General features: G+C 59.8%; 4 protein-coding genes across 6 annotated transcripts in view; 1 reads left to right on the forward strand and 3 right to left on the reverse strand.

Moving 5' to 3' along the window:
• Positions 1-7794, forward strand: part of AGFG2 (ArfGAP with FG repeats 2) — a 29497-nt gene extending 21703 nt beyond the window's left edge. For 2 of the 3 annotated variants that reach the window (XM_026456642.1, XM_026456643.1), the window contains 6 exons: positions 1761-1881; positions 2093-2175; positions 2354-2437; positions 3353-3481; positions 3746-3831; positions 4471-7794. In XM_026456642.1, coding sequence (XP_026312427.1) covers positions 1761-1881; positions 2093-2175; positions 2354-2437; positions 3353-3481; positions 3746-3831; positions 4471-4530 — 563 coding nt within the window. In that variant the 3' untranslated portion in view covers positions 4531-7794. Of the gene's footprint in view, positions 1-1397; positions 1579-1760; positions 1882-2092; positions 2176-2353; positions 2438-3352; positions 3482-3745; positions 3832-4470 lie in introns of all 3 variants that reach the window. The other variant, XM_026456644.1, reaches the window with a different exon arrangement.
• A 4007-nt stretch (positions 7795-11801) lies between these two features.
• SAP25 (Sin3A associated protein 25) lies at positions 11802-13480 on the reverse strand. Its single transcript, XM_023197204.3, has 6 exons — positions 13183-13480; positions 12883-12986; positions 12694-12800; positions 12448-12601; positions 12243-12340; positions 11802-12160 (listed from the first exon to the last, which is right to left on the reverse strand). The coding sequence occupies exons 1-6, from the start codon at positions 13326-13328 to the stop codon at positions 11861-11863; spliced, it is 909 nt and encodes a 302-aa protein (XP_023052972.1). The 5' UTR covers positions 13329-13480; the 3' UTR covers positions 11802-11860.
• A 128-nt stretch (positions 13481-13608) lies between these two features.
• Positions 13609-14240, reverse strand: LOC111530147 (collagen alpha-1(I) chain). Its single transcript, XM_023197205.1, is given in 4 exon segments — positions 13609-13829; positions 13831-13985; positions 13987-14111; positions 14114-14240. Coding segments are annotated over 4 exon segments (576 nt in total). The 5' UTR covers positions 14220-14240; the 3' UTR covers positions 13609-13639.
• On the reverse strand, positions 13609-25269 carry LRCH4 (leucine rich repeats and calponin homology domain containing 4). Its single transcript, XM_023197203.2, has 18 exons — positions 24868-25269; positions 21260-21404; positions 20986-21112; positions 20719-20824; positions 18225-18361; positions 17974-18086; positions 17734-17833; positions 17403-17493; positions 17245-17321; positions 17078-17139; positions 16854-16970; positions 16667-16735; positions 16486-16589; positions 16278-16361; positions 15828-15913; positions 15461-15598; positions 15295-15372; positions 13609-14885 (listed from the first exon to the last, which is right to left on the reverse strand). Exons 1-18 carry the CDS (start codon positions 25085-25087, stop codon positions 14688-14690), a joined length of 2052 nt encoding a protein of 683 aa, XP_023052971.1. The 5' UTR covers positions 25088-25269; the 3' UTR covers positions 13609-14687.
• Positions 25270-25292: the final 23 nt, after the last annotated feature.

A 25292-nucleotide genomic window follows, 5' to 3' on the forward strand; every position in this document is an offset into this window, starting at 1 on the left:
GGAAGATCGCCCTCTTTTTTTTTTTTTTTTTTTTTTTTTTGAGACGGAGTCTCACTCTGTCGCCCAGGCTGGAGTGCAGTGGCGCAATCTCAGCTCACTGCAAGCTCCGCCTCCTGGGTTCACGCCATTCTCCTGCCTCAGCCTCCTGAGTAGCTGGAACTACAGGCGCCCACCACCACACCTGGCTAATTTTTTTTTTTGTATTTTTAGTAGAGACGGGGTTTCACCATGTTAGCCAGGATGGTCTCGATCTCCTGACCTCATGATCCGCCCACCTTGGCCTCCCAAAGTGTTAGGATTACAGGCGTGAGCCACCATACCCAGCCAGATCTCCTTTTTTTTGAGATGGAGTCTCGCTCTGTTGCCCAGGCTGGAGTGCAGTGACCGGATCAGCTCACTGCAAGCTCCGCCTCCCGGGTTTACGCCATTCTCCTGCCTCAGCCTCCCAAATAGCTGGGACTACAGGCGCCCGCCACCTCGCCCAGCTAGTTTTTTGTATTTTTTAGTAGAGACGGGGTTTCACCATGTTAGCCAGGATGGTGTCGATCTCCTGACCTCGTGATCCACCTGTCTCAGCCCCCCCCCCTGCTGGAAGGATGGCGGGGGCCCCCACAGCACCCGGCCCCCGGTTTTTTTTTTTTTTTTTTGAGACGGAGTTTTGCTCTTGCTGCCCAGGCTGGGGTGCAATGGTGTGATCTCAGCTCACTGCAACCTCTGCTTCCCAGGTTGGAGTGATTCTCCTGCCTCAGCCTCTGAAGTAGCTGGGATTACAGGCACCTGCCACCATGCCCAGCTAATTTTTGTATTTTTAGTAGAGACGGTTTTGCCATGTTGCCAAGGGTGGTCTCGAACTCCTGACCTCAAGTAATCTGCTCTCCTCGGCCTCTGAAAGTATTGGGATTATAGGCACGAACCACCGCGTCCTGTCAATAAAGCCTTTTTCCATCTGGGCTCTTCTTTTACATTCACAGCAGCCCAGTGTGGTCAATAGGGTCCCGAGATAGAGAGGAGACTATGATGCGCAAAGAGGAGGCTCTCTTAAAATGACAGGGACTCCACCTCTTTCCCTGAGACAAGATTGCCTGGAATTTCCAGGACTCTTGGCCCTCGGCTGTTTTGTAAGATATCCATGTGGGCCTTGCCCTCTGTGCTTTTTCTTTTTGGCTGTGAAGAGGAGGGAGGGCAGGAGAACCCAGCAGCGGGGCTGGCGCCACGAGCAGAGCGTCCAGGCTCAGGGAATTGGGGCGGCCTCCTGAGAGGCGGCAGCTACATGGGGAAGAGATAGTGCTGACGGCTGGAGGCTGCACAGGCCAGAAGCCTCCTGAGCGTGATAGGACTTACTGTCCTCCATGTTGTCTCTGCCTGCCCCTCCCTGCCACGTTCTAATAAATGGAAAGGCGGGTTTGAGGAGAGGACAGGCTTTTCCATCTCTTGAGGGAAAAGTGGGACATGAAAGCCAAACGGGAGCAGGAGGAGAACAGCCTGACCCAGGGACGAGCTGCTTTCCTCTCCGAAGCACAGCTTTGAGCGCAGGGGACATGGAGAAGGACTGGGCTGTCACCTTGCTCAGAACTCTTGGTAGGAGACAAGACCTCCTGAACTGGGTGGTCCCTGGGAAAATGGGCTGGCTCAGAGAACCCAGTGGGCGCCTGTCATGCCACGACTCCAATCCATCACCACCGCCATCTCCATCTCCTCTCCTGCCCCTCCCGCTCTGTCTCACCTCAGCTCTCCCTGTTGTATTTTCCACAACTGCCCAGGGAGCAGCCAGGGGACTCCATTTGGTGCCGCTCCGCTGGCACCCACCAGTCAGCCAAACAGCCTCACAGACATGGGCAGCTTCCTGGGACCCGGGGTGCCCACTGCAGGTGTTCCTAGCAGGTAGGTACGGACAGTGTGCTCTAGGGCAGGAGAGCTGCCCGAAGCCTGGCCTTGCTCCTCCCAGCCCCATCGGCATCTCCTGGCGGTTCTCCCTTCCCCTCCTCTCCCTCACTCACCCTGAAGAGCAAGGTGGGTTGGCATCTCCTGGCCCCTCACTCAGGTTTGATTGGCCCTGGCAGCTGTGCATGACTTCTCTCTCCCCGTGTCGCAGCCTCTTCGGGATGGCCAGCCAGGTCCCCCAACTCCAGTCTGTCACGATGGGCAGCAGCAGCAGCACAGGGCTGGCCTTTGGAGGTAAGTCCTGCCTGTGGAGACCCAGGGGAGGGGACCTGAGGCCAGGAGGAGTCTGGGGACTCTGGACAGGGTGGGAAGGGGATAGACTGAGAGGAATGCTTAGGCATCACAGGATGAAGCAAGTGAGAAAAAAAGTAACCATCTCTTTCTCCCTCTGCTCCCCAATCCACCTGGGCAGCCTTCACCAACCCTTTTGCAGCTCCCGCCGCCCAGCCCCCGCTGCCTTCCACCAACCCATTCCAGCCCAATGGCTTGGCGCCAGGTAAGCCTCGAGCATGGTCCCTTGTCCTGACCATCTGAGACTCCCAGGGCTCACATTACCCTACAGTCTGTCACTTAACCCTTTGTCTCACGCTGTCGGGAGAAGCAGACAGCTTGGTTCTTCCCCTGCCCACACGGTGCCAGGCCACCTAGTACCCAGGTCACAGAGCCAGATTTTAGAATTAGAAGCACACAGGCAACTACTTACTGGAGACCACACTGAAGACTGTTTTAAAGTTGACCAACAGTGGCAACGATTCTCCTGTCTCCAGCCCTCGGCAGTGTCCCTTTGGGCACCCAGCCCCAATCTCTTCTGTGCCCCGAAGCTTAAGCCACCTGAAACACTCATGCTGTTCCCTGCTTCCATCAGTTCCAGGCCTGTGGTCTCCTCTCACCCCAGCCCTCCCCAGCCTCTGCTGCTCTCCCTTCAGACTCATGCTGGCTGAAGCCTCGAGGCCGGGGGGAGAGGAATAACAGTGAACGCAGCAGAGCTGTGTGGTGGGCCGATTGCTGAGGGTTTTATGGCCCTGATTTAATCTTCACAGCAGCCCTAGGAGACGGACTGTCCCCATTTTAGAGATGAGAGAACTAAGGCACAGACAGCGTTAGAAGTTTGCACCGTTTTTGCAGTTTAGCAGGTAGTGGGAGGCTAGCCCAGTCCTGCACCATGCCCGTGCCTGGAACCACTGTGCCCTCCCTGCCACGCACCCCTGGGCAAGGAGAGGGCAGGGTTGTTTGGTGGTGTGAGAAGTAGCAGAGTTCCATGGCTGGTTCAGGGTATTTCCGCTGGGTCCCTTGCTTCTCATGTCAGGGGAAAACTATATCCCATTTTCCCATCTTAGAGGGACTTAGGAAAAACAGTTCTCCAGCCCACCTTCCAGAAGTTCACCTGAACCTCTCGTCTCTCACTCCATAGGGCCAAGCTTTGGCATGAGCAGTGCTGGGTCTGGCTTCCCCCAGGCAGTGCCACCTACCGGGGCCTTCGCCAGCTCCTTCCCAGCACCGCTGTTCCCCCCGCAGACCCCGCTGGCTCAGCAGCAGAATGGTAAGAGCTGCAAATGGACAACCCCTTTCACCCCATCAAGTCTCTGCATAGAGATCAGTTAGTTGTCCCTCCGACCTCATCAGAGCCCATGCAGTGCCGTTTCTGACCAGCAGGGGGCGGGGGGCGGGCGAGGGAAGCACCAGACCCGCCCGGGTACTTCCACTGCTCCCTTCCCTTACTCCCTCAGTTTAGGAGGGCCTCCCTTGCTGTCTGCCTGCAGGAAGGTGGGCTGGTGTCAGCTGAGTGACTGCTCTCGCCCCCCAGGCTCTTCCTTCGGGGACTTAGGATCAGCCAAGTTGGGGCAGAGGCCACTGAGCCAGCCAGTTGGGATCTCCACCAACCCCTTCATGGTGAGTACCCCAGCAGGGGTGCTGTGGTACGGTGAGTGGGCTTTCCCTCTGGGACAATCCTTCCAGAAGAGGCTGATGTGAGGTGGCCCCTGTGCCCCTTCCTCACGAAGGTCTGCGTTGTCCAAGCCAGGGCTGAGCTTGGGCCTCAGCTCTTCTGGGCGCTGGCATCTCCCATGCCGTTCCAACCCTGCCCTTGGCTCCCTTCTCCCTCACTTTCCTTCTTTTTTTTTTTGAGACAGTCTTGCTCTGTCTCCCAGGCTTGACTTCAGTGGCCCAATCTCGGCTCACTGCAACTTCTACCTCCTAAGTTCAAGCAATTCTCCTGCCTCAGCCTCCCGAGTAGCAGGGACTACAGGTGTGCACCACCACACCTGGCTAATTTTTGTATTTTTAGTAGAAAGAGGTTTTCCCATGTTGGCCAGGCTGGTCTTGAACTCCTGACCTCAGGTGATCAGCCCACCTCAGCCTGCCAAAGTGCTGGGATTACAGGTATGAGCCACCACGCCTGGCCTCATCTCCCTCACTTTCCCACTGCCCTCAGCATAGCGATTTTTCAGGAGAAAGGACTCCTGGCTGCCTTTCTTCTAAACTTCCAGCTCCTCTCCCCTAACTGGAAAATGTGTTGTTCTTTCTTTCCAGACTGGACCTTCATCAAGCCCATTTGCCTCCAAGCCTCCAACCACCAACCCCTTCTTGTAGCACTGTGTTTTTGGGGGGCCTCTTCCCTGCCTTCTGGGGCCCTCTGCTCCCTAGAGCTCTGGTGACCACTTACCTGTGGTGTTTCTATGGGCCTTGGGGATGGTGGAGGTGCTAATGCTTTGCTTGGGGCCTACAGGTGAAAGGTGGCTGTCCTCAGATTCCACAAAGCCTCTGCTCCCCTCCCCCGTCCCACCCCCACCCAGGCAGGAAGCCCAGGAGGAGTACGGGCAGGGCCTGGCCTGGAGGAGTGATGGTTGAGGGGAGGGATTTTTTTCAAATGATCAGTTAGGACAGCCCCCCTGCTCCCCTGCTCTCGCTGCACAGTGCTCCCCCACTCCCAGCCCTGTGGGTGGAGGACATTGCGAGCACAGACTGGCCAGCCTTCCCCCGTGGGAACAGCTCTTCCCTTGGCCCAGCTCACCAGCGCTGTGCTCCTCGTGGATGGGATCACAGTGGGGAAGGTAGGGGAAACACGAAGCACAGTGTTGACAGGGCAGTGACCAGACAGTCCCGGGAGCCAGAAGGCCCAGGTGGCCCAAGTGCTCTTGGTGGCCCAGCTTGGCCAGCACATACTTTCCTCCTGCAGCACCCCCTGCTGAAGGGGTCCCCCATTGTTTTGCTTCCCCAGCGCCCAGGATGAGCGGTTTACCTTTGAGCTCACCCGGTCCCAGCTCCTGTCAAGCACTTTAGTTAGCTGTTGGTGTCATGTTTGGATACCAGTGTTTTATATTTATACATAGAGAGGATTTTCTAATATAGCCTATTATATATAAATAGATCTATCTATATGCACATACATACATATATACACACACCCAGCCGATCTCCCGCTCCCAGACTGCTCTCATGTGGGGAATGGGATGAATCCCCATCTGTGCCTCGACCATCAAAGCCAGAGCTCCAGGGCTGGAGGGGGGCAGCTATGTGTCCTGACCCCCACCATCCCCAGAGCCTGGGTTTTCCAGGGAAAGGCTTTGTGCAATTGCCTGGTCTTTTTTTTTTTCTCCATGTGCCTCCCCATCCCCAAATCTCTGCACCAAAGCTCATTGCAGGCAGTGTTAGAAAAGAACTGCATTTGAACGAAAGAGAAAACGGCTCTCGTGGTTTTGCTTCAGGCCACTTTGAAGGGTTGCAGGTCAGTCAACATGACTGATCCTTGACCTGGCTCTGCTGGGCTGGACTGCCTGGGCCAGTGATGATGCTGCCATTGGCCAGAGACAGAGCACAGCTGGTCCCTGTCTAAACAAGAGTCCTGCATTAGCAACGAGAAGAAGCGTGGCGGGAGAGGGGCCGCCACTGCTGTGGACTGGAGTTTGTTTGATGTGAGGGGGATGCCCACTTGGGGTTGGGGTGGGCAAAGGAGGGTGCCAACGTGGAGGTGGAAGTAGACCCCTCCTGGGTCTGGGACATTCTCTGCCCCAGGCTCTTTCCACCTGGGGATGTTGTGGCAACAGCCGTGGTGTCTGGGCTATTTGTGTGGTGACAAGACAGACCTGGTCAGGGGGTGGGTAGCAAACACCTCACCTGGCTGGGCAGAGGCTGCCTTGCTGTTTGGCCCAAGGCCAGGAGAGGCCCCTCCCTTTCCACCATTGCCCTGGCCCCGTGGCCGTTCATTCTTGGGTCTTCCACAGAGAGCAGCAAAGAGATATGGGAATTGGGTGATTGATGTATTTACTTTGAAGACTTTTCTGGAAATACCTCTAGCTGCTGCTATTTTCTAGGCCGGGCTTGGCATCCCTGTCTTTTCCAAAAATCAGGACCCATCCTTTCTGTTCCTGTTCTTCTCCCAGCCTCTGCCCTCCTTCTGTCTCCTGGGTAGTCTCCTGCTTCGCTCCCTGACCTTTGCACGTTCCATCTCTTCTCCTTCTCCCCTCTTCTCCACCCTAGATTATTTCTGTGTCCCTCTACCTAATACTCTTACCAGTTCTTTCCTTTCTGCTTAGAGCTGGAGGGAGGGCAGCTGGAATCTGTTATGGTGTATTAGGGGGAGGAGCCTTTCTGTTCTTTTCCCCCAGCTTCCATCACCCTTCCCTTATGCCAGGACCACCGAGGTTTGGAACTGAGGCTAAACCGAAGGGCTTTCCCCCGCTTCTGTCACCCCATACTGTGTCCCAGCATCTCTTCACTGTCTGGGTCCAGACCCGGGTCCTCCCTACAGACTCCCTCCTCTCCAGCCCACAAGGACTCCAGCCTGCTCGCTGGCCAGAGCTAGATGAGCAGTAAGAAGTTAACGCCAGGTCAGCCTCAGGCCCCAGGGTTCTCTGGGCACAGGCTGACACTAGGAGCTGCCCTCCTTGGCTGGGGGCAGCCTCAGCAGCTCAGGCTGCAGCACTCCAATGAGCCGCCTCTCCTGGAGAGTAGCAAAGAATGGAGAAAGGCCTGGCCTGAGAGGAAATGGAGAAAACATTGCCTGGTAGCTGCAGATTCAAACCCACTGCACACACCACGGAGCTAGAGTGACTCACCTGGGCTCACACCAGTCTTCTGGCCAATGCGGGGACCATGCTCTGCTGACAGCAGTCCTCTAGCATGGCCCCAGCATTCAGCTGGTCACCTGTGGGCCATCCCCATGTGAGGAAGCAGGAGTCAGCCCCCAAGTGTCTCCACATTGGAGCTTGCAGGTCAGACCTGCAGGCCAGGAGATGGGAGCAGGGCTGAGGGTAGGGGCTGAATGTGTGGCTCTGTCCCTGTGTTGCTTTCCACAGAGGAGCAAGGCCTCAGGCTGAGGAAGGAGGCGCGCGCTGGAACAGCCTAGTCTCTTCCCTGTGGATTCCCCCAACCCCATAACATTCTTCCATAGGGGCTGAGAACGCAGTGCCCCGTCCCTGACGGATGAAAAGTGGACCCCTCAGGTCGGGAGAGGCAGAGCTGAGGTTCTGCCACTTCCTGTCCCTGGGGAGCCACTCAAGTTACCAGGGCTACCGGCTGAAATAAATATTTTCGGGGTAGGACCAAGGGCAGTGTGTTGCCAAGGCAACTGATGTAGGCCAGTTGCATGACTCCAGGCTTGTCCTGGTACTCAGGGGGTCCGATCACCTGGCATTGATCAGCACCCACCCCACCCCTGAGGCTTGCCCAGACACCAGACCCTCAGATCCCTGCCTTTCCTGCCCATGCATCACCTAGCACCCAAGGTTCAGTGACAGGGTGGTTTGGAGCTGGTCACTGTCATAGCAGCTGTGACTTCACAAGGAAGGGTGCTGCAGGGGGACCTGGTTGATGAGGAATGGGAAGGGGAAGGTATAAAGAGATCTTCCTCAGGTATCTTCAAGCCTCAGGGAGTAAAAAAGGCTCCTGGGCCAGGAGTGCAGCAGGGACAGGGGCCCTTTGGTGGCCTCCTTGAGGCAGCAGCAGGACTGGGAGGGGGAGGGGTATGCACATGTCTTTTGTGTCCCTGCCCCTTTGCACATGGTGCCTGTATCAAGGCCCTTGGCCATGTGGGGGCTATGGCCTTGAACACAGTCCAGTTTTGGTGGCCATTTACGAAGCCATTGCCTCTCTGGCCAACACCTACCACTGGGCAGTTGCCAAGCCCCGCCCCACACCACACCTCCTGTGCTGCGAGCCTCTCCTGCACCCCAGTGGGGCTTTGGCTTACCAGGGGTCACCTGGAGCAAGCCCTGGGTCCCACCTGCATGCTGGCTGGGTGCTGGTTGGTTCCCTGCATCTCCCTCTCAGTGTGAGCTTGGAATAGGTGTGCAAGGACCCCAGCTCCATGTACACGGCACTTGTCTCCCAAATTTCCACTCACGTGGGGCCCCTTCCCCAGGAAGCAGGAAGCATGGTGGGAAGCCCTGCCCGTGCTGCTCAGGCTGCCCTGGCCCTTGCACTAGGTCTGGGTCCTTGCTTCTGTTCTCTTGTTCTGTCTTTGTCATACCTTGTCCCTTCCCTAAGGGAGCTCCTCCCTGAACACCATCTTTATGGGGGCTGCACGTTGGCCTCTCCTCCCTGACTCTCAGCTTCCCCCTTTAGGCACCTTAGTCGCCTTGGGTGATATCTCAGGGTCCTTTAAGTTCCCGCCAGGTGTCACTTGCTGGTTTGTCTTGTGCACCTTCACCCCCATCCCCCTGGGTGGGGGGAGGTCAGTGGTCCTTGGATCAGAACTGAGTGCAAAAATGTCCAGTCCCCAGCCCAATCGCAATTTTTTCAAGAAGCAAAGGGTACCTCCACCAGGAAGTCCACACATCCATGGTCAGAGCCTTCAGGTGGTCCCGGGATGGCATTTTGGGCAGTGGTGGTGAGGAGGGGCCCAGAGCAATGGGGCAGCCCGAGGGGGTCTTCCTGAGAGATGGCCTCTTCCTCCGAGGTCTCCTTCAGTGGCCACCTGACTGGGTTCCCAGTGAGTATGGTCTGTGCACAGGGACTACCCCCTGAACCTACTTATTCCAAGTCACCTATCACCCCAAACCCTCAAGAAATCTCCAGCTCAGAAATAATCCAGCGTAGTGCTCAGTGACGGTGGCTCCTTGGGTTACTTGGAAGGGCGCAAAACCACTCCTGGATGGGGAGGGGGTACACACAGGAAGGACACCTATAGGCCGAGGGGGGCGCGGCAGGAGCCGGCAGGGTGCGTGGAGGCCCCGCTCCGTCGCCCTCTAATCGCCAGCGCCACCACCGCTGCCACTAGTCCGATCACACTGGCCTCACACGGAGGCTTTCTCGGTTGCCCGGACAACGTGTCCGGACCGCAGTCAGCTGATCGGTAGAGACGCCCCCACGCTCCCTGCCCCTGTAAAGGCTGTCTTGGGGTCGAGGCCGCCTCTCTTGGACTTCCCTACTCAAATTCCAGCGCCCGGGCGACGTGAGGATTCGTCTCGTGGGGCGGGGGTTCCGGAGCGGTCGGCTGAGGGAGGGATGTAGTGGGGAGCCCAGGCCACGGGCAACAGCCACCGGGACACTCGCTGTGCTTAGAGCCCTTGCCCCAAACTTCCAGTCAGGAGCCCAGGAGAGACGGTGGACATCAAGACGCTGGACTCCCTGCCCGAGTTCACCAACTCACCCCCACCCCTGCTGGCCTCTCCCCGCGCTCAGGACACGAGACCCAGCCATCTCTGCCTCTCCTGCAGCCACTTTATTGCCTTTGGCCCCCGAATGAAGCCCACGGGCGGCGGCCCCGGGGAGAGCCGGGAATGGCCGCCGTGCCCCTCAGCCAGCCGCTACCCTGGGCCTGCCCTGCAGACGTGCGACTCTGCCGCCACCTGCGCGCAGACCCACGTCCCGAGTCTTCTGAGAGCGAGCACAAGTTTCGCGCGGGCCGAGCGCGGCCCCAGCTCAGCCTGAGCCTGGCGGGCGCGTGCACCATCAACAAGCGCGCAGACGCGCCAGCACCACCTGATCGTCCTCTACACCCACAACAACAGCCTGCGCGTGGCGGCGGCAGGCGAGGCGGAGCAGCAGGCGTGATACAACGCCCTGCTCGAGGCGCGCGGTGACGCCCGAGCCCCGGGTTGCCGGGGCCCCCGGGGGCTTGTGGCTGTGGTTTCTCCGTGGATCGCCCCGGCCCCAGGTCACCGAAAGTTCAAACATTAAAGGGTTTGCAGGTTTAGAGTTCTCCGGGCCTCCGGCGCGGTAGCTCACGCCTGTAATCCCATTACTTTGGGAGGCCAATGTGGGCGGATCGCCTGAGGTCAGGATAGCCTGAGGTCAGGAGTTCGAGACCAGCCTGGCCAACATGGTGAAACCCCATCTCTACTAAAAATACAAAAATTAGCCGGGCGTGGTGGCACATGCCTGTAATCCCAGCTACTCAGGAGGCTGAGGCAGGAGAATCACTTGAACCAGGGAATCGGAGGTTGCAGTGAACCAAGATCAGCCACTGCACTCCTGGGTAACAGAGCTAGACTCCGTCTCAAAAAAAAAAAAGTTCTCCGGGCACAATGAGGCCCAGGCGCTCAGGGACCCTCCTATGAGCATCTTCAGACTCCGTATCCCTGAGACCCCGGCTTCTGCAGCCCAGTCAAGTGGCCTGAGCCATCAGGGGTGTCTGCGAGAGGGGATCAAGCAAGCAGCTCTCAAGACCTTGGCGAGGCTGGGGGCAGCAGCCTCCTATCCCAAGGGGCAGGGTGGGGGGCTACATAACCAAGGGAGTGGGGAGTGACTACGAGCCCATGTGGACCATTCCTACAAGTCCGGGCTCAGGAGCCTGGACCCAGGTCAAGGAGCGCCCATCATGATGTGGGGGCTGGCTGGGGATGGGTAGGGGCTCAGCGCTGCTCCTGCCCCCCTCGGAGCTGGCTGGGGAGGAAGTGTGCATCAAGTTATCGGCCCGAGAGCCTCCGAACAGGCACTGCCAGGCCAGAGCCCCTGACAAGCTGCCTCAGCTATGTCGACCTGGACCTGGTCCTTTCTCTGGGGGCACTTGGTGATGTCCCCAGGGCCTGCACGCTCCACCCGCATAGCTACAGGGACATTGAGTTCTAGAACTCCCCGGAGGAGCCGGTGAGGAGACCTGAGACCCAGGCAGCTCTCTCCTGCTGACTGATTGCGGGGTGGTTGAGGGAGGGATAGGAGGAAGTGGTATTGTAATGCCCCCCACCCTGCCTCCTAACCCCCCACCACGGGAGGGGCTTTAAGACCCAGATGCCACCTCGGACAAGTGACCTGCAGGGCAACAAGCTGGGGTCTCTGCCCACTCTGTCCCTTCCAGCTGTGGCACCTAAGTCTTGAGTAGGAGGTTCTCCAAGAAGTTGGGCTATTTTATGGGAGAAAATTCTAGAACCCATCCCCGCCCAAACCACTGAAACTACACACTTCTGGGCTTTCTCAGCTGAAGCCCTGATCCTCTGTTTCTCTGCAGAGTTCGTGCAAGAATCTCTAGAGTCTCAGGTCGGCTGTGGCGGGGCCACCTTTCCGCCAATGGTGACATCCCTGTGGACCGGCACCCTCCCCCACACACCTGCAGTGCGTTCTGTCTCCTCTGAGCCAAACAACTACCCTACCCAGCCCAGAACTGAACTCCGGGAGCCCCAGCACAAGAGGTGTGGGAGCACCAGGGATCTTACCGCTAGTGCCCCCTAAAAGTGAGGTGCCCCTACTTACTCCCCCACCTGGCAGTTTATGGCTCCTTGCTTCCTATAAATTCAGCTCTGCACTGCCATGCAGACCACCCACTCACTCATTAAAGGGGCTTTGTCCCGTCAGCCCAGAAACGCCTTAGGTCACGGATACCCCCATCCTCCGCCTAACACAGCAGGGGGTGATCTGCAGTGGGACAGAAAGAGACCCCATTCCTGCCTCTATGCCCTACTCTGCTCCCAGCCACATGGAGCCTGTTTTGCAAACCAACACTGCTTTATTGTCAACACAACCAGCCCACTCTGCCCCGAGAAGGCTATGGACAATGGGTGTCCGGGGTCTGTGGGAGAGAGAGGTCAGCACCCTGAGAACCGCTGGGGCTACCACAGGGGCTTGGTGGGTCAGAGGTAGGGTCTGGGGGGCCAGCAGGGGGTGTGGCAGCCACAGAGGAGCTGGGCCTGGGTTCCCCCTGGCTCATCTGCAGTAGGCCAGTGAGAGCGATCAGCTCCGGCCCACTGAGCCAGGCGGTGGAGGGGCCCCGGGAGGGTGACAGGCGGGGGAGGACCCAGGCAGACATAATGGGGGGCGGCGGCAGCAGTTTCAGGGAGCCCATCACCTGAGGAGAGAGAATGGGACATGTTTCCTGCCAGGCACGCCTGGAGGCTGGGGTAAGGCCAGGGAGGGGGAAGAGCTCTCACCTGCTGGGGGGCCTTGGACAGGTACAGGGGGACACGCTGCCCCCGGGGCAGCAGAGGGTCCGAGAGGAAGACATCTTCACAGCACATCACTGGGAACCCTAGAAGGAAACACCACTAGGGTGGCAGACTGTGGGCTCCCACCCCGGGCACTGGTTCTGGGAGGAGTTGGGGCAGCCTTGTACCCCCAGAGGACCAAGGGAGGTACCTGCATCTGAGTGCGCCTGCTGTCCATTCCAATGCCCTGTGGCAGGGGCCACAGGTCTGAGACCCCTGCCCGAGGCTGCCTCATACAGCGGCCAGAACGAGGGGTGACACAACGTCCGGCCTGAGAACGAGGTTCCTGAGCTACAGTTGGCACCCTAGGATGAGGAGGACAGACCACTGGAGCCTCAGGCCACCGTGCAGCTCCCTGAACACCCCAGCCAGCCCCACAGGTTTGCCCTCAACTCACCCACACCGGCTGAGGGCCCGCTTTCGCTTCGTACTTGGGGTCCCAGGGCGCTAGTGGAGTCATCCTCGAGGGGTCCACCTCCCAGGCCACCTGGGGGGAACAGGGAGCTGGGGGGACACTTGGGGATTAAAACAGGCTCAGAGTCAGAGAGGCTCTTGGGGGTAGTAGAGGCAGCAGGACTCGTCCTACCTGGGGCTCCGGGGGGTTGCTCAGTGGCTGGGCCTGGTGGGTGGTGGCGCAGCGGCAGTTGCTCTCTCCAGGTCCAGGAAGGGCTACGGGATGGGGGCCGTGGCCTGGAGGGGCAGGGACTGAGGCTGCAGTCACACCGCCCCCACGCACCTTCCCCTGGAGACCAAGGGTGCCCGGTGCAAGGGAGGCCGAGGGACCCAAACTCCGGCAAGGACAATGGAGAAACCTCCGCAGAGCGCGTGGTGAAGGCATGGAGGTCCCCAGTCGTTGTCCCCCCGCGGCTCCTGCCGAGCCCCTCACCTGTCCCATGGGGATGTCCCCAGATCCCTGGGGGCGTCCGCTCCGGAGCTCCAGGGCTGGCCCTGGTCCTTGCCCGCCGCAAGGCCTGGTCCCTCGGGCGCCTCCTCCGGGCCCGCGCCCCACCGTGGCGGCGACCAGGGCAACATTCCGCGTTCCTGAGCGCAGGGCTGCACCGCAGTGTACCCGCCGCCCGGCCCGGCCTGCTCAGCCTCCCTCTGCGGCGCGGCGCGAACCAGCCCTCCTGGCGAACCCACCCTAGAGGCCTCGCGGCGACGCCGGCGCCCTGTGCGTCTCCCGGCCACGTGGCGCGTGCCCCCGCCGGGCTCCCGCGGGCGCCCCCTGGCGACCGGGCGGTGAATTCCGGACACAGAGGCCCCCCCCCCCCACAATCCCGCGACGCGCGTGCTCTCAGACACAGTTACACCTGAGGGCCACCCAGAGGGCTTCTCGCTTCTGTTTATTGCAGCTGACACGACACCTGCGACACCCGTGGTCCTTCCACCCAGACCCTCGGTCCCAGAGGCAGCCAGGCCCGCAGGCCAAGGGGGCCCAGACCCAGGCTGCCCTCACCGAGTGCTTGTCTCAGAGCGTGGAGCCCAGGCGCGTCTTCTGCTCCCGGGGTCCCAGGCGGGGTGGGCCCTGACCCCACCTTCACCCCTAAGGCCGGTCCAGCAGGGCGTGGACGACAGCAGCGATGTAGGGGAGGCCCCTTCCCGGGGCCCCCTCCTCTTCCAGGATGTGGTGGGGCTGGCACAGTGACTCCTGGGGGAAGGGGCCGGGTTAGCTTCCCCAGGGGGCCCCCCCGTGGCTTCCGGCCTGTGGCAGGGGGTCGGGGGCAGACCTGAGCATCACCATGCGCTCAGGGCTCCGTGACAAATGAGACGCAAAAAAGCTGTCAGCAATAACAGAAGGGAGATGACACGGGGGGAGGCGGAGGCTCCGGGAGCAAGAGAGGCTGGCATCTCAGAAGGGAGATGCTGGTGGGCACAGAGCCATGGCCACAGCCACTGCCACGTGGAGCAGACGTGCGCACACATACACACACAGGCAAGGCGGTCACGGTCTGTACAGTTTATACACAGAGACAGGGACCCGGCCTGGGCCCCGCACCTCTACAAATATAGATCCTCTCTACAAAATAGAGATAATTTAGCCCCCGCATAGCAGCCGTTCGGGGGAAAGGGGAGGGCACAGGAGGAAGGGGGAGACTCTAGTTCCTGCCACACCTCACGGGGCACAGAGAGCAGGGACAGGGCCGGCGGGGACATGAAGGCACCGTCAGCACTGAGAGGTGGGGACTCATGGGGCTACCGGAGGGAGGCCAGAGGCTGGGGACCCAGGGTCTGGGGGCACCAGAGTGGGGCCTCTGAGGTCAGTGTCTGTGAAGGGGGTGCACTAGTGTCTTTGGTCAGGGCTGAAGGCACCGCAGGTGGGGTCGGGTGGAGCAGGGGCCTTATAAATAGAAGGGGGGAGGGAAAGGGGTAAGGGAGGGCTGATTTTGGGTCCTAGGAACCCAGGAGCCGAGTGTAGGAGACATAGAGCAGCAGCATGAGGACCACGTAGAAGATGACGAAGCCGCCCAGACCAGAGGGGGGCCAGAGGGGCGGTAGGGCCTTGCCCCCCACCCGCTTCACGGCCTCCAGCACGGTCCGCAGCCCCCGGGCAGTGCCCTGGAGGAGATCCGAGGGCGAGCACACGTCAGCCTGGGGGAGAGGAGAGCAGGTGGACAAGGACAAGGGACAGATGTCAGCAGCAGGACAGTCCCTCCCACCCCGCCCTCACGTGCTGGGGCCAGAACCATGCCCACATGCCGACGTGCCGGGCAGGGGGAGTGCAGGGCAGCGGGAGTGCAGGGCAGTGGGAGTGCAGGACAGGCAACATGCAGGGCAGGGGTTGTGCAAAGCAGGTGACATGCAGGACAAGATGGGGCCTGCAGGGCAGGGGACGTGTAGGACAGGTGACATGCAGGGCAGGGGGCATGCCGGGCAGGGCACAGGCAGCCTGTGCCTCCATCTGAGAGCAGACACCCGCTGCGAATGGAAGCCCGCCATCCATGCCACACGCTTGGCTGAGCCCGGCATGCCACCACTCTTTAGAAAGCGGCCCCTATACCTCAGGCACTCCCATTTTTCGACAGGCTTCTAGGAAACTCTCCACATTCTTCCGAGCCTTGAGGGCACTGAGTTTTGGCTGGGGTGCGTGAAAGAAGAAAACGTGGTAAGGGAGGGGCCACAGGTGCCCCAGCCCATTCCCCACCTCTTCCCCGGCCCCAACTGACCACAGCAGGAGAGGGCACATGGATGAAGGGCACAGAGCGCGGCCATAGCTGGTTGGCCAGTTGGCACAGGATGACCCCGCTGGCCAGAGCCTCGGCCAGGTCCTCGGGCAGGGGCCGCTGGAGCCGGGACTCAAGGACCTGGGAGTGTAGACCGCATAGAGCAGGGGTCAGGGAAGGAGAGGTATCTGGGAGGCAGGGAGAGTGGGGAGCTCAGGGCCAGCAGGGAACTTGTGCCTGTCCCCTTCTGTCCTCAGGGGAGGTGCCAGAGTGGGCACGGAGGATGTGGAGGGACGCTGGTCCCAAGGACAGCAACCCAAGGAGGTGCCCGGCCCAGGTCCCTGCCCACACAGCTCCCAGCTCTGCTCACCTGGCGCAGCTGAGTCATTAAGTCCTTCTCATCTGGAACCTGGGGGGACCGCCGAGGTCTCAGGACAGAGTCTGGTGAGGAAGGGCCTAGGAGAAAAAGGGGGGCATGGGGCCGCCGCCACTGCTCACCACTGACTCTGTAGCTGGGTCCCGGTGGCCTGGCACCCACACCTCCTGCCTCTCTGCTTGTGGGATTTTCTTTTTCTTTTTCATGGAGATGGGGTCTCGCTATGTTGCCCAGGCTGGTCTTGAATTCCTGGGCTCAAGAGATCCTCCCACCTTGGCCTCCTAAAGTGCTGCGATTACAGCTGTGAGCCACCACACCCGGCTTGCTTGTGGGATTTTCAACACAAAGGTACAACAGACCCAGAGGGCTCCCAGGGCAGAAGGGTGATGTAGCAGTTGCTGCTAGCAAGCACTGGGTCAGCACTGGGGAGGGCAGGACACCCACCTGAGCCACTCTGAGAGGAGGAACGGAAGAGGAAGCTGTTTGGTCTCTGAATGGAGCCAAGTGGCCTCGGAGCAAGTGCTGTTGCTGGGGCCAGAACCAGGGACATAGCGACAGGGACAGGTGAGACAGGCATCCCCTCTGTGTCCCTCTCTCCCAACCAGCCCTCACCAACACAGGCCCCATCCTCCTCCCAAAGTCCCTGTCCCACCTGGTCCAGCTATGGGAAGGGGCTCTTGGGAGGCGGGGGCAGGGGCGGGGGCTCCCTGCCCCGCTGTACCTCCCACTTGGGAGGCACTGGACTTAGGCGGGCCGCTGAGGAGAGACAAAAGGGAGTTAGAGGGATGGTCATGGGAAGAGGAGTGGGGACCGGATGCTGGCAGGAAACCTACTTGTGCGTGGCTTGAGTAGACATGGCGGTGGCTCCTCCCGCAGCAGACCTGAGCCCTGCCTTCAAGAGGCTGGAACAAGGAGAGATGGGGTCAGCTAGCCCCGAGGCAGAACGGCTTAGCGGGGCTCGGTGGCTCCATTTCCAGGGCTCAGTGTCCAGCAACAGCCCCGGGCAGCCCTGGGCCCCACCTATCCTTCCTGGGGGCCCCCCATGCCCCGCTCTGCTGCTGCTGCCGCCGTTCCCGCTCCTGCCACAGCTGCAAGGTGTCCGGGCGCCGCCGCTCCTCCCCTGCCGGCTCCTCCCGCCTGAGGGACCAAGACAGGGTGAGAGGGGCAGACCCTGCGGTCAGGGAAGGAGGGGGCTGGGGGGTGGGAGAATCAGGCAGTGGCATCAGTTTCAGGGCTTGGGATACCTGCTGCTTGGTGCCCTCTCCCTGTCCCCTGCCCCGGGGCTTAATTCGGGTGGTCGCTGCTCCTAAGGAGAGAACAGCAGAGCAGCTGAGAGCAGGCCTGTGCCCACGGCTGCCCTGTCCCCTCCTCTAGCTCCCCTCCCTTGGGAGAAGCACAGCTGGGCTCTCACCTCCACAGTGCCTCGCTCTTCATCTTCCCCCGGGACGTGGCTGTCGATGAAGTCAATCTGCTCAGGGTCTCCGTCCGCTGGGGAGGCCAGCATGTCAGCAAGTGAGTGGGGACCCAGGCCCTGGTCCAGCCCAGCTCCCAGCCAGCCCTGCTACTCACCTGAGCTGTCCTCCCTGCGTTCTCTGGGTCCCCGGGGCTCCCGGGCCAGCTCTGAGATCCGGAATGACAGCTCTGAAAATTCATCTGTTGACTGTAAAGGCAGAGGCAGAGATGGGAGATGGCCTCTCTGCACATGGGGGCTCGGGGCCTGGGGTCCTGTGTGGGACTAAGCTCAGGGTCTTTGCTGAGCCAGCCCTTTCCGGGGATGCTGGGCAGAGGGAAGAGGACAGCTCCAGCCTCTGCCTGGTATCCTGCAATTTGGAGGTCCCCAGTTCAGAGGTCCTATCCCAGGGATGACACCCCCAATTTCCCATGGACAGGACACCCTTACCTCATTTCCAGACCACCTCTTGCTGCCACTATCAACGCTGTGGAAGCCTGAGTCCAGCCCACCATCATACCGATGTCCCGGAAACAGATCCTCTGCAGGGCTGGGGCCAGCCAGGGAGATCTGGTCAGCCTGATGCTGGACAGCAGCCCCCCATCCTCCTGCCAGAAAGCAGGGGGTACCTGGGGCCAGGAAGGGGCATTCAGTATCCCAGGGCTTCCTTCCTCCCCACCTAGGACTTACCAGGGACTGAAACTCGGGGGCCGAGAAGGGGCCAGGTCCCCCAGGGCTGACCCACGCTGCCCAGCTTCTGTGGACAAGTACTTGAAGATGTGAAGTTTCCCCTTCAGGCAGACCTGTGTGCAGGGCAGCACATGCTGGGGAGTTGGCAGGGAGGGCAGCTCCCCGGATCCTGCTCGGCTGCCCAAGGGGACCAACCCTACTCCTGCCCAGCCACGCCCCTGTCCCTGTGGCCCCCCAGGCCCCTGCCTCACCTGGGCAGGTGGGCTCTGTAGGGGGTTGCTGTCCAGCAGAATGACCTGCAGGTGCCTGAGGCGGCAGAAGGAGACCGGGATGCGGGAGACGCGGTTACAGGAGAAATCCAGGCGGACCAGAGGGAGGTCCCCCAGCTCTGGAGCGGGTGGGCAAGGGAAAAGTCAGGAGCGTGCTCAGGCCTGGGGCCTCACGCTCACTCCCTTGCCCTTGGCTCCGGCTGGCTAGTCACCCTGGGCCTAGCACAGCGTCTCCCCTGGGTGGCTCAAGTCATTCCCCGGAACAACCTCCCTGCTCCTCTTTCCACACGATTCTGGTCCACAGTCTAAGCGAGCTTCCCTGAGGGGGCCCATCCGGACATCGGCTTAGCCTCCCCTGGAAGGCCCATGCGGACGTCAGGTCCCGCCCAGCCCTGTCTGTCCCTCGTCATCTCCTCGCCTGCCCACTCCACACTCGAACCCACCCTCCATTTTCAAATGATCAGCACAAGACACAAACCCTGCTCAAACACCTCCCATGACATGCAGCCAGGGCTGCCGACATTGAGCCGGTTGTGCCTGCCCGGGAGTCCCCTCTCCCCAGCATGGGCCCAGCAGTGCACCCTGCGTGAAGCGCTGCCTGCCCACAGGGAAAGATGCCTTTTGCTCATCTTAGAAAGGCACAGTCTGGATTCACGGTGGCCCTAGGCACAGAATAAAAACCACAGCTCCCTAACCCAGCACGAGCAAGGCTTCCATGACCTGGCTCCACGCACGTTTCCCACCTCACTGCCCACCCCTGCGGGCCCTCGGCTTCTGAGCCTTCCCAGGTGCTGTTTGCACAGTTGGGAGAACTCCATTTTCCCCATCCACGCATCTTTCAAGGTTCAGCTCAAGCGTCACCACCTCGGTGGATCTTTCCAGACATCCCAGATTCATGGAACTCATTGCTCTTGCCTCTGTCCCTGGGGCATTTGCTGGGATTTCTTTTGATGGCCCAGAGGGAGCCCTTCCTACCCCTTTTGACTGGGAAGGAAGAGGGCAGGTGCAGAAAGGGTCAAGGAGCGGGGAGACAGGGAAAGTGGATGACCACCTCACTCCCTCCTTGTTCTTCAAAACCAAGTTCACACTTGAGCACGGCACAGGCCTTCCTAACCCCATGCTTTGCACATGCTGGGTCCTCTGCCGGGATGCAGAAGGGTGGGGAATTCTCCTTCAGTGGCCGGCTCCCACTGCGCCTGCATCTCCGGTGAAGTCTTCCCCAGGCCCCCAAGCAGAGTCCAGTGCCACCTCCCTCTAGCCCCCGTCCAGGGAATCTGCCCACAAAACTTCCCTATGACTGTCTCTCCTCAAGAAGCCATTAAATCCCTAAGAGATGGCCCCAGATCTTAGTCACATCACCCGCATCGACCTGTTCCCAACCTAAAACACAGGAATCATACACACACACACACACACACACACACAAACTACACACATACACACACACACACACAGCACACACACACATACACAGAGACACACACAGACACAAACACAGACACACACACAACACAGACACAAACACGCACAAATAACACACACAACACACACACAAATACAGACACACACACAACAAACACACACACATACACATGCACACAGACACACACAAAACATAAACAACACACACAACACACACAGACACAAACATATGCTGCTGCCTGCTGAAAAGGCATGCGTGCTTTGGAGTGGCATCACAGCGAGCTTATTAAATCGGCCCCTTGGGCCCTGGCACTGGCCCCGGCATCTCCGGGCAGAGTGGCAGAGCATCCCCTGACTCAGGTGTTTGAGAGCCCCTGCTGGGGTGAGCAGGGCTGCTGGGTGACCTTGAAGGCCCCTTCTGACCTTGCCAGTCTACCTGGAGCTGATGCACCCACCAGCTCCCCTTCTGTGCCTATGTCCACATTTCTAACAGAGCTGCTCATCTGTGCCCTGCCAGCCTCAGAGGGTTGCTAGGTCAAGATCAAATCAGATTGTTTATAGTTTGTTTTATATACTGCAAAAGCCTGGGCAATGAAAGTGTAATTCTCCTCTGAAGATTCCTGGCCTGTAACTTTTTCAAAGCACATACACTGTTATGGACTGAATGTGTCCCCCAAAAAATCCTCTGCTGAAATCCTAACCCCCAAAGTGATGGGATTAGGAAGCGAGGCCTTAGGGAAGGAATTGCGATCATGAGGGTGGAGCTCTCATCAGTGAGATTTGTGCTCCTTTATCAAAGAGGCCCCAGAAGGCTGTCTCTACTCTCCGCCATTGGGGAGTACCACGAGGAGCCGGCAGTCTGCAGCCAGGAAAAGCGACCCGCCAGACGCTGACCGTGGAAGCACCCAGATCCTGAACTTCAACTTCCAGAACTGTGAGAAATGAATGCCTGCCATGTATAAGCCACCCGGTCTGCAGTGTTTTCGTTACCACAGCCTGAGCCGACTGGGACGCACACACAAACACCTCCTCTCCAATTCTTCATTCTCCTCACCTTCGGGCAGTGTACTGAGCTGGTTCCTCCGGACATTGAGGTCCCGCAGGGAAGAGAGGCCACACAGCTCCGCAGGCAGGGACTGGAGCTCGTTGCTGCTCACATCCTGGTATCAGGAAGGCAGTGGGGAGGGGCCATGGGACCAGGCCCAGCAGAACCCACCCTCCTGTCTCTCTGTCTTTGCTCCAGGCCCTCCCCAACCTCCCCCTAGAAGGTCCCTGCTGCCTGGCTCAGGAGCCCCTTTCCTGGCCCTGTCCCCATCCTCACAAGCTGTCGCAGGCTTCCCAGGGTGCCGATGTCAGGGGGCAGGGCTCCCAGCTTGTTGTTGCTGACAATGAGGACCCTCAGGGGCAGCTGGCAGATGTAGGGTGGCAGCAATGACAGCTGGTTTCGGCTGTGGAAGGGAGAAAGGCAGCAGGCTGGCTCCCCAGGCATGGCATCCCAGCACTGCCATCCTCTCAGGGTCACTGAGAGGGTTACTCAGTAGTACTTGAGACTGAGAAGGACACGCTCCCATGCAACCCTGGCTCGGCCTCCCTACCTGAGGTTGAGGTAGGTGAGGGCTGTGAGATTCCCCAAGGCTGGGTTCAGGCATCTCAGGCAATTGTGGTAGAGGCTCAGGCCCTCCAGAGACACCAGCTGGCACGCCGCCTCGGGCACCTCGGGAAACCGGTTCCGGGACAGGTCTAGGGAAAGCAGATGTCAGGGGAGAGTTGTGGAAAGGCCCAGCCCCGGACAGGACCTTGAGTTCCCCCTATAGCCGGCTGCCCACTCCCTAACGTCCACACCTAAAGATTCAAGGCCATCAGTGTGGCCTCCCGGGAGAGATAACAAAGCCTTCTGCCAATGGGAGCACATTCCAGGCGTGACCAGAATGGCAAAGGGAAGGCAAAGGCCTTCGCATCACTGGGCTGGAGAAGCCTCAGACTTGGGGGTTGGGGAATGCTGCAGTGTCAATGGAGGGCTATCCTGGAGAGCAGCTGGAGTCTCTAACTCCTGCGGTTCCTGTTGGGAGATGCCAGGTGAGGTGAACAGAAGGTCAGAGGCGGGGTCGGTGCTCATGGGAAAACAGTAAAGTGAGGGGCTGGGGGGCTCCCGGAGGGAATATGGGAAAACCCCCTGCAGGAAGAGCCCATTCCTCCTCAGAGCCCTTCTTCCCTACTCCAGTGTGTTTTCAACAGGGGAGAAACCCCAGGTCACTCTACCTCGGTTCTAGAGATTAAGTCCCCGACACCGAACGAGTTTTTCACCAGCCCCAAGGACCAGCAAGCCAGGTCCAAAGAACCACAAAGTTACCGATTCCCAAGGGCTGGGAGGGAAGGGCAAGAAGACCTGGCTGGGGATGGGAGCTGGAGTTCCCAGGTCCCTCCCATCTGGGCTCCCCTGGCCCAGGGCAGGCATCCTTACTACCGCCTGCCAGCCCTAGCAGCCCCGTTCTGCTTCGTCTCTTACTGACACAGACTTCAAGAGATCAGCAACTGTGTGAGCATCTCAGGCATGGCGAGGGTGGAGAGTGTGGGAGGGGGCTGGGGTCTACTATCGCCCTCTTATCTGGAGCACCACCTTGCTATGCGGAGGCTGGCAGTCTTGGGATTCCCTCTAGCATGGAGCTACTAACGGCTTAGACCTGGAGAAGCCTGCCTTTCTGTTTCCTCAGCCCAGCCTGTCCTGGGAGGGGCCCAGGTCCCTCGAGGGGGAGTCCCAGGCCACAGACCTGGTGAGCTTCTCCGAGGGCCCTTCTCAGGGAGGGGCAGGCAGCAAAAGCAAGCAGAGCAGAGCAGAGGAGAAGCAGGGTATATCCCCCAAGGAAATGAGTCTTGTGACAGGAAATGAAGTAGAAACAATTTGTCAGGTTCTGTCCCTGGTAGGCCCCGTGTTTACCATGGTGGATGACAGCCTGATGCCCCAGGACCCCTCTCTCTTCCTCTCTGCCCAGCCCTGGTACACAGACAGAAGCCCTGGCCTGGGAGATAACCGTTCTGGAGAGGGTGGGGGGACAGCATCTGCCTCTCCCAGCCTCGCCTCCACCTGCCCGCTTTCTCTGTGTCGGCAAATGTGTTTGTGCGTGTGCATGTGGACGAAGGGGGTGGAGACCGAGTTCTCAGAGTTCTGATGGGGTAGGCGGTGGCGGGGACAAAAGCTAGGAGCGGAAGGGAGTTCAGGCAGGAGGCAGGGCACAGGGGGCACAGGATGTGGTCTGGGAGAGAATGAGCTGCACTTCTCTTTTGCAAGATGGCCCCTCCCCGCCACCTCAGGATTCTTCCTACTATCACCCCAGGGAGCCTAGTCCAAGGGAGATCAGGGACCCAAGACATAGGGACCACACAAGGAAGACACTCAGAAAGCGATGGCAGACGAGAGGGAAAGGCTCAAGGCAGTCTGGGCAGCAAGGCACTGATGCTTTTCGTCTGCTTGGAGGGCGAGGAGAGATGGAGGGCAGGGTATGGGCAACTCTTATGTTTTTGTCACTTCCCCTTTCTGCCCCAGCCTGTAAGCACCCTGCTTGGGGAGAGGGGACAGAGGAGAGTTCTGGACAAGAGGGACCCCACTTGGCCTAGAACCTGGGCCCTGGAAGGACTGAGGATTCCTGTGTGGAGAGTGGGGCAGAGGAGGGTTCTCAGGAAACTGGGGTTTTCCCCCCCAAGCTCACAGGAGCGTGGCTGCACCCTGAGCCGGAATGCTGGGGGAGGAGGGGGCAGGGGGTGGGAGCTGGGAGGAGCCGGGGAGCTCCGGGTAGTTTTCCCCAAGAGTCCACACAGGCAGAGACAGCCTAAGGAAGTAAAGAATAACATTTGGTCTTTGTCAAAAAACAACCAAGGGGGAGGGGAAGGGAACAGACAGTGAGTGTCACACAGCTGCTGAGGTCAATCTGGAGCGTGGGGTTAGGTGGGGGTGGGAGGGAACCGGGCTGTAAGGGGCAGGAATGGCTCCTGGAGCTCGCTCATCATTCCTGATCTCACGTGTTGCAGAGCAGGCAAGATCAGTGGGGAGGTTTCAACTGGTTCTCCCCAGAAGAGGGGAGAGGGTGTGTGCCAGTGCTGGCCTGAGTATTCCCAAGCGAGCGGGCACCTGCTTAGGGAGAAATACGCACTTTCCTCCAGCTCCGGTCCCCCACCCTGCCGATGAGAGGAGGAGGCCTGGGCTGGGGTGAGGCTTCGGGAATGCAGTCCTCCCTGATCCTGATCCCCACCCCCAGCTGCCAGCCCAAGGTCATGGGCTGCCTCCTGAGTAGCTGAGGCCTGACTCACCTGTCACAGTTAAGTCCCCCACCCGCTACTGTTCACAGACACCAGGGTGGAGGGTGCATGGTTGGACAGATCCTGCAGATTGAGGCGTGGAAGGACAGTCTCTAGCTGGCCAGCACTCCCAGCTAGGAGATAAGATTTCCTTCCCTCCAGCAACGGCCTCAAGTCCCTCCCCAGGAGAAAGCAGAAACTGAAATGGGAATTCTAGGATCCCTATGAGGTCACAGGCTCCACAGTGACCTCAAAGGCTTAGGAAGGAGAAGGAGGAGTCTCGGATAAGGGGGTTGGGGATAATAGGCGGAAGAGCTCAGGGAGAAAAGAGTGAGGGGAGGTAGAGATTTGCTTCTTTCCCACAGGCTTTCCTATAGGCTGCGTGGACAGTGGAGAGGGCCAGGACTTCAGGGGGCGGGGTTGCGGCACAGAAAGCAGAAACCTCGGGCGTAGGGACCAGTCACTGGAAGGGGGTGCCTGAGGCTAGGATCTCGATGGGAAGGGGATTAAGCGGTGTAGACGAAGAGATGGGAGAGAAAGCAGTTATTAGAGGAGCTCGTGGGGACTGCTTCATAGACCGACTGGAGCTGAGGTTAAGAGATCATGTAAATGAGACAACCAGGTGAGGGGCGGGACCATCCTACAGGTGCGCAGCTATGCAAATAAAGAGAAACGAGGAATCTCTCTCAACGCTCGGAGGCGCCAGGCGTTCTGTGCAAACGAGAAGCACGTTCATTGTCCTGGGCTTTCTCAAAGATGGGAAGGGGTGGCTGCAGGTTTACGGCAATCAGGAGGGGCAGCAACCCTGGTCGCTAGGTGAAAAGGCGGGCCCGACCCCCGGATTGGGCGGGGACAGGGGGTGGGGCTATGCAAATGAGGGCCCCGGTCGGGCCCGGGGCCCGGCTGCACTCACCAGCCTGGGTGATGTCTGACAGGTCGTAGCTACGGGCCGCGCCCCGGGGGAAGTGCTTCAATCGCCGGTTAGACAGGTTCAGGGTCCCGGTGGCCACGGCCTCCTCTAGGGCCCGCTCTGCACTGCGGCTCCCTGGCAGACCCGGAGACCCGGGCACGGAGGTTGTGGCTGCCGCCTCCTCACCCCTAGCGGCGAGTGGAGCCGCTACGGCCGCCGCCATCCGCTCCCGGCGGCTCCAGCTACCTGACTGACGGGACCTGCCGTCCCTCCTTCCCCCTCCCCCTCCTTGGAGCCGCCGTAGTTGCCTCAAGTGGGAGGGAGCTGTGTCCGGGACCCGATGGACCAATCGTGGCCCCGAGACGCGTCAGAAGCGACCAATCAGAACCCGCCAGTGGGGTGGAGCTCCGGCGCTGGAGTCTGACGAG

Source organism: Piliocolobus tephrosceles, chromosome 8, assembly GCF_002776525.5.
Source record: "Piliocolobus tephrosceles isolate RC106 chromosome 8, ASM277652v3, whole genome shotgun sequence".
NCBI lineage: Eukaryota > Metazoa > Chordata > Mammalia > Primates > Cercopithecidae > Piliocolobus > Piliocolobus tephrosceles.

Excerpts from the sequence above, each read along its gene's own strand:
- LRCH4 (XM_023197203.2), bottom strand. The coding sequence starts at position 25,087 with ATGGCGGCGGCCGTAGCGGCTCCACTCGCCGCTAGGGGTGAGGAGGCG. Across the intron at positions 18,087-18,224 it reads TACAGAGCCCACCTGCCCAG|GTCTGCCTGAAGGGGAAACT; the intron begins GTGAGGCAGGGG and ends CCCTGCACACAG. Across the intron at positions 17,322-17,402 it reads ACGCAGGGAGGACAGCTCAG|CGGACGGAGACCCTGAGCAG; the intron begins GTGAGTAGCAGG and ends TGGCCTCCCCAG.
- SAP25 (XM_023197204.3), bottom strand. The coding sequence starts at position 13,328 with ATGTTGCCCTGGTCGCCGCCACGGTGGGGCGCGGGCCCGGAGGAGGCG. Across the intron at positions 12,987-13,182 it reads GGGACATCCCCATGGGACAG|GCCACGGCCCCCATCCCGTA; the intron begins GTGAGGGGCTCG and ends CTGCCCCTCCAG. Across the intron at positions 12,602-12,693 it reads CGGGCCCTCAGCCGGTGTGG|GGTGCCAACTGTAGCTCAGG; the intron begins GTGAGTTGAGGG and ends TCCTCATCCTAG.